The 6,605-nt window shown below is 44.0% G+C and overlaps 1 protein-coding gene across 1 annotated transcript; it reads left to right on the top strand.

Moving 5' to 3' along the window:
• Positions 1-1,920: 1,920 nt before the first annotated feature.
• On the top strand, positions 1,921-6,011 carry LOC310984500 (chymotrypsin-like elastase family member 3B). Its single transcript, XM_083969719.1, has 8 exons — positions 1,921-1,976; positions 2,095-2,180; positions 2,272-2,369; positions 2,546-2,674; positions 3,006-3,142; positions 4,673-4,815; positions 4,938-5,090; positions 5,878-6,011. The coding sequence occupies exons 1-8, from the start codon at positions 1,934-1,936 to the stop codon at positions 5,893-5,895; spliced, it is 807 nt and encodes a 268-aa protein (XP_083825845.1). The 5' UTR covers positions 1,921-1,933; the 3' UTR covers positions 5,896-6,011.
• The last annotated feature ends 594 nt before the right edge of the window (positions 6,012-6,605 follow it).

Below are 6,605 nucleotides of genomic sequence, written 5' to 3'. Positions count from 1 at the left end.
GCTGTTGGGGCAGTATTGATTTGATTTGCTCACTAAAAGGGGAAATTTATAGATCCGCACTGTCTTCTCCGGAGAGCGATGTTAGTTTCCCTCAGGAGAGAGAGACAGAGGAGAGAATAGTGTCTGAGTGAGGCGTGAACAATCGGGTCCAGATTCACTGGGAGCGCGGCGGGCCCCTCTGTGAATCTACAACATGTTATTAAAGCAGAGAAAGTTGTTCTAAGGACTGTTTCTCTTGAAGGTAACCCAAAGCTATCCAGTTCTGTGGTTGCAGGAGGAAAATTTATTTCTCGCAGTGCACTGAGCACGGAGGCAGCTGACGACACTAACCCCTGCTCTCAGCTCCTCTCCTCCTCTCCTCCTCTCCTCCTCTCCTCCTCTCCTCCTCTCCTCCTCTCCACCTCTCTCTCTCTCTCTATGAACTCGCTGCCACGGCTTCTCTCATGTTCACAAACCCAACACTTTCACTCTGGGAACACTTTCTGTTTGTTCAAGCTGGAGGATTTTTTTTTTTTTTTTTATTTTCAGCACCTTTTTCATCCAGCTATGAAAAGCTTCTTTTTGTTGTTGTTGTGCTGTGGTAACATACAGTATCTGCTGCAGTATTTACACTGCTGCCTTTGCACTTAGAGATCACTGTGCAGATGGAATAAAAGCAATAACGTGGGGTCCTTTCATAAATGATATGTGCTGTGCCACACTGATGCTCGCTAATACAAATGGAAAAGTGTACTGTTCGTGGGTGGTTTCTAACCGATGGAAACGTTTGACTTGTAATGTAAAAAGCACAGTGGTGCAGTGGTTTTCACTATCGCCCCACAGCAAGGAGACTCAGAGCAGCCGGCTGAGGCCTTGTGTGTTGGTCTCCTCTGGGCAGCAACAGCCCTAAAACATGTTGGTTAATTAGTGACTCTAACTTTGCCGATAGGTGTGGATGGTTGTTTGTCTCTATCAGCCCTGGTGACCTGTCCAGGGCCTACTTGTTCACCAGATGTCAACTGGGATTGGCTCCAGCAAATGGGAAGAATTGGCAAATGAATGTATTACGATAAAGGAGGTACTGCAGTAACACACATTTTTCATTTTTCATTCTAGAAACCAGAATGGTTGTGCGCACATCCGCTTCTATTTTAGGCCAGGTGCCGGATAATCAGAGGATCAGAGAAAAAAAGAAAAAAGAGAATATCCGCACACTGGATTAAGGCTCCCATATGTTTAATTTATAAGTGTAACATTTTTCTATAGCTGCTGAGGAAGACCACCTTGGTCGAAACTCTTTTTTCTTTTTTTCATGCTAAACATATAATTATAATAATACATTTTATTTGTAAGCGCTTTTACAGATGCTCAAAGACACTTTATCATAAAATAGAGCAAAGTCAGAGTGGAATTCAATTAAAAACAGTATAAAACACACAAAAAACAGTATAAAACACACAAAAAACAGTATAAAACACAAAAATTATATATTACAGTACAAGCTCATTTAAAAAGGTGTGTTTTGAGCATGGTCTTGAATGTTGGAGGTGTGTGCAGATACAGATGGGTTTGGGGAGTGGGTTCCAGAGGGAGGGGGCAGCAATGGAAAAGGCTCTGATGATATGATTGAATTTCCTCACATTTTTAATTCTACTGTTTTTACTTGATTAAATACAATTCCAGATGTATGTATTGACATCGCAATCTTGTTTGGCTAAACCTGCCATTAGTCCAGCAGCGGGAGCGCGGCGGTGGGCCCGGTGCCCTGGCACAGCAGATGTTGCATCTGTGGAACAGGAAGTTCTTTCCCAGCTACAATCAGCTGTGGACGCTGATAACAGACAGTCAGTGTAATCTGCGTTTGGTTTCACAGACAGACTGAGTTGGTATAAGAGAGTCGAACTAACCAGAGAATTAAAGTGTGTGTGTGTGTATCGCCTCACAAACTGGCATCATGCTGCAGATACTGGTCCTCCTGCTGCTCCAGGGAGCGTACGGTGAGTATGGTCTATAGTCTCAGCTGGAGACATCAGACTGAATAAAGAAAAAAAGTGCAATTATGACAAAATACAGAAGCATTTAATTTATTATAACTGAAAAAATAAATGTGTTTAGTTTTTGGATGTGGTACTCCTGCTGTCAAGCCTGACAGCAAAGTGGTGAATGGACAGGATGCTCGCCCTCACAGCTGGCCCTGGCAGGTAAAACACATTTCAACTTTTCCCTTATTTACAACTACACTGATACACACAGACAGATAGAAACATCACTCTTCTCTTCTCCTCTCCTCAGATCTCCCTGCAGGTGAAACATGGCAGCCGTTACCATCACACTTGTGGAGGAACTCTTATCGCCCCTCGCTGGGTGCTGACTGCTGGACACTGCATCTGGTGACTGACAATTATTAAGATAAGACGCACAGGCTGCTGTGTGATTCTGGGGACGATGACAGAGGGCGAGAGACAGGGCATTGCAGCATGTTCACAGAAACAATGTTATCTAAGAGCGGAAATAAACAGAATAAAGGAGATGGAAGTAATAATAAATGAGCTTAACTGTGTGACAGGCCGGGAGATGTGTACCGCGTGCTGCTGGGAGAGCACGACATGAGCCTGCAGGAGGGGACCGAGCAGATCAGAGATGTGCTGCGTATTATTGTCCATCCCTTGTGGGACATTGACCGTGTGGGTGACGGGTGAGTAGATTCCGACTCCCTGGGAGAAGGAGAAACATCTTTTTCTTTTGTGGTTCAGGAAATAACCTCATGTTTGCTTCCCCTGTGGCATCCTGGTTAAGAAGGAAATGTGCTGTTTGTTAAATTAACAGCTGGAAATAAAGACCTTCAATACCAAGTAAATGTACAAGGAAAAAATAGGTCACTTATTTACCCTTGTGCTATAAGAAAAAATTATATTATCACCTGTACGGTTGTAAAAACAAAAAGAACAACAACAACAAAACAATCTGAGCTTGCATGAAAGTTACTGTGACCTTTTTGTAATATAAGAGTAATAATTAACCCGCAGCAACGACCTGGCCCTGCTGAAGCTGGATAAGAGCCCCATCCTGAACGACAGCGTCAGTGTGGCTTGTCTGCCAGAGCCCGGAGAGATCCTCTCCCACGGGACAGCCTGCTACATCTCCGGCTGGGGCAACCTCTACAGTAATGTCACTTTGTCCTCAGTAATGTCCTCTCATCTGCTGTCCGCTCTCTGCTCCGCAGGTCACTGCAGTGTTGCATCTGCAAATGATCAAACACTAAATGTCAGCACAGTTGACATGAACAATCTGCACTCTCTGCCATTGCTGGATAGTGACCAGTGATAGTTTTTTTTCTGGGCAAATTGAATCGTAGGCAACTGGATTTGTATTTGTCTGGGAAGACGTTTCGCCTCTGACCAGTGATAGGAATATCTAGTGTTGGGCACGTTACTTAAAAAAATTAATAGTTATTTCCCCCAAAAGTAACTGCATTAATAACTTAATCACTACATTATAAAAGTAATTTATAACTAATTACCAGGAAAAGTAACTACTTCACTATTGCGCTACTTTAAAAAAAAAAAAAAAAAACTCAAATATGTCAAATTACTTGGACTTTCCCCCCTAACCTCCAGCGTTGCTGAGCCGGCCTGTTCGGAGGAATACTGAGTCAGTTTTTGAGTCATGGACTGAAAAAAATGTACACTTTAACAGGTGTATTATTTTGTGACGGGACTTCTTGAATCAATAACGACGATTTTATTGTCAGTAACGGCGTTATAACAGGGAAACAGTAACTTTTTTTTTATTGCTCGTTACTGAAAAAAGTAGGGCCGTTTGTAACGGCGTAATGCAACGCTGTGTGCCTGTGCGGAGGAATACTGAGTGAGTTGGTTAGTTCCAGATAAACAGGAGATTAGGAGGTTAGGGGGCTGAGCCCAAATAATTTGACATATTTGAGCATTTTATTTAAAAACAAAAATAAGGGTGACACAATAGTGGTCCTGGTAATTAGTTAGGCTACTTTTATAATGTAGTAATTCAGCTACTAACTTAGTTACTTTTTGGGGAAAGTAACTAGCAACTATAACTAAATGTCTATGCAGGAGCGCTATATGGACTCTTTTCTCGGAGGTGATCTTTGGATGGGACAATTATGATAGTTGAAGAAATATCCAAGGCACTCTCTTTCAACAGTTAAAGGGATAGTTCAACATTTTGGCAAATTGGCCCATTGCCATAATCCCTGTAATCATAGCAGTAGGTTTGTTACATTTATTTGTCGGTGTAAGCTATTTTTAGAACGGCACTATGATATAATAACGGAACGAGGCAAATGCAGAGACTGCTTGCTGAAAAACTGCTCCTGAAGGGAACGCGCATCAGCGGTTTTGCATGAATTTACCTTGAAAACAACTCTGTCTCATCTCATAGCGTGGTGAATGTGCAGGTCACAACTTGTCCACCAGCGCGTTTTGGAGTTGTTGGATTGTGTATTTGATGAGTTTGATGAGGGAAACCAAGCAGTCCCATTAGCCTCCGTAGCGTAGCTCTGAGCAGCTCACGGCTCTGCTCCGCTGTACTAAAAATAGCTTGCACTGACAATTAAAGGTATTAAAGGTACTTTTTTGAATAGGGTTTCAAGTCACACTCTAGACAGTCTCAGTGCAGATGCATGTGTTGATGCTCAGCCCTGTCCTCTGTGTCTCAGCTCACGGCCCCATGCCTGACAAGCTGCAGCAGGCCGTGCTGCCCGTGGTGGAGTACAGCGTGTGCAGCCGCAGCGACTGGTGGGGCATCAACGTGAAGAGCACCATGGTCTGCGCAGGAGGAGACATCGTGTCCGGATGCAATGTGTGTGAGACAGCGAGAGGAAAGCAACTTCTACCAGTCAGAGCTGGACAGCCTGATGTGAACAAGATCAACCACTTCATACTGCCCCTCCATCTCTCTCTCTATCTCTATCTCTCTCTCAGGGAGACTCTGGCGGTCCTCTGAACTGTATGGGTCAGGATGGTAGGTGGTTCGTCCACGGTGTGACCAGCTTTGTTTCCTCCCGCGTCTGCAACGAAGTCAAGAAGCCCACCGTCTTCACCCGCACCTCTGCCTTCATGGACTGGCTGAATGACGTGAGTTAGACCTGCATTATTTGACTTAGAGTGACACCTCACCAGATGCGTTGCAACAGGGCAGGCAGCCCAGGCAATTGCCTAGGGCCCTGAGCTGGAAGGGGGCCCCCAGGGACGGCTGGCATTGGTCCATATCGGTTGCCACTGGCTGTGTACATCGAATGTTGTGCCTAGTCAACCCAATATCATATATAAAAATGTAACCACCCTAGCGACATAGCAACAACAAGCAAGCGAGTGATTATGTACATTCACTGAGCGAATATTTTGAAAATAAAATATATATTTCTCACTAGAAATATAATCAAAGGATGTTTTTATGCAGAAACTACCTGAAAATATAGATTTTTCCACTAAAAATAGTAGAAATATTTGCTATGTGTTTTATTCTCACGGCCGGAAACTTGAAAGTCACGGAAAAAAATGGACGCAAAAAAATAGGGGAAAAAAAGTCAGAAAAAATGTAACAGTCATACAATTTAAGAGCCGTTATTGTTAACCCCCTATGTTTTTGCACTTTGGACCAACGTAGCCAAGGTATGTTTTATATGAGACTGGGTTGGCATAGTATGCAAAATTGAATCATCAATAGTTTGGGATTTTTGGATTCATTAACAGTTAATGTTTGTGGTCCCGGTTGGGGGTGGGGGCCCTCCAAGTTACTTCTTGCCTGGGGCCTCCAGAGTGTCTAGAACCGCCCCTGCACCACACACACTTAGATCTATACTGTATCTAAATAAAGCTGATATCACTTTACATCCACTGACAAGTCCTGTCGTCTCTCCAGGTCATGATGCGCTCCTGAGCAACCTGCTGGACACTGACTGATCAAATCCAGATCCCAGTATCCTGTCTGTTCATTTTTATGTTCAGCATCATGGTCAGACATAAACATTACTAAATAAAAGTTAAACCTTGTGTGTCACCAGTGCTCCTCTTGATGTTAATTGTTGGTCCTGAGTTTTAACAAGCGTCACCTAAATCTCAGAGAGACACATGAGGACAGATTCTCTCTCCCACTTCACATCCCCTCCCTCCTGCTGCGTGATAAGGAGAGTGAGGAATGGCTGCCCATCACCACGTGCACGCGGAGGACTTATGAATCAGTGTTTCCTATCGATCATCGCCAAGGTCGGCCAAGTGTCGGCCCCACTGTTTGATACACGCGGATAGGAGCCGAGCCGGAAAGCAGCAACTCACGTCAGATAAATGGCAGCGATGGTTTACCTTGATGCTCAGCCTCGGCCACAGTCTGCTGCATCATATAACAGCTGCATGGTGAACTTTTGACAAATACATGCTCAGCCTGTGGCCGCAGGCAGCTATTTCTGGCTTAGATCGCATGTGACAAATGCACAAGGTACAAGACTAAAACTAAGTTACTGAGAGTCCGTCACATCTCAGAGGGTCTGCATCCACATTTACAGTGACCACTCACTGTAGTGTCAGTTTGAAGTCTGATCAATTCACTGTCTCCTGTTATTCACAGTCCACTGGTTAGTTTTGCAACAAGAC

Source organism: Trachurus trachurus (assembly GCF_905171665.1).
Source record: "Trachurus trachurus genome assembly, chromosome: 4".
NCBI lineage: Eukaryota > Metazoa > Chordata > Actinopteri > Carangiformes > Carangidae > Trachurus > Trachurus trachurus.
Note: the sequence above shows the minus strand (reverse complement) of the source record. Positions and strands in the feature narration are given on the sequence as shown.

Excerpts from the sequence above, each read along its gene's own strand:
- LOC310984500 (XM_083969719.1), top strand. The coding sequence starts at position 1,934 with ATGCTGCAGATACTGGTCCTCCTGCTGCTCCAGGGAGCGTACG. Across the intron at positions 2,675-3,005 it reads ATTGACCGTGTGGGTGACGG|CAACGACCTGGCCCTGCTGA; the intron begins GTGAGTAGATTC and ends ATTAACCCGCAG. Across the intron at positions 4,816-4,937 it reads ACATCGTGTCCGGATGCAAT|GGAGACTCTGGCGGTCCTCT; the intron begins GTGTGTGAGACA and ends TCTCTCTCTCAG.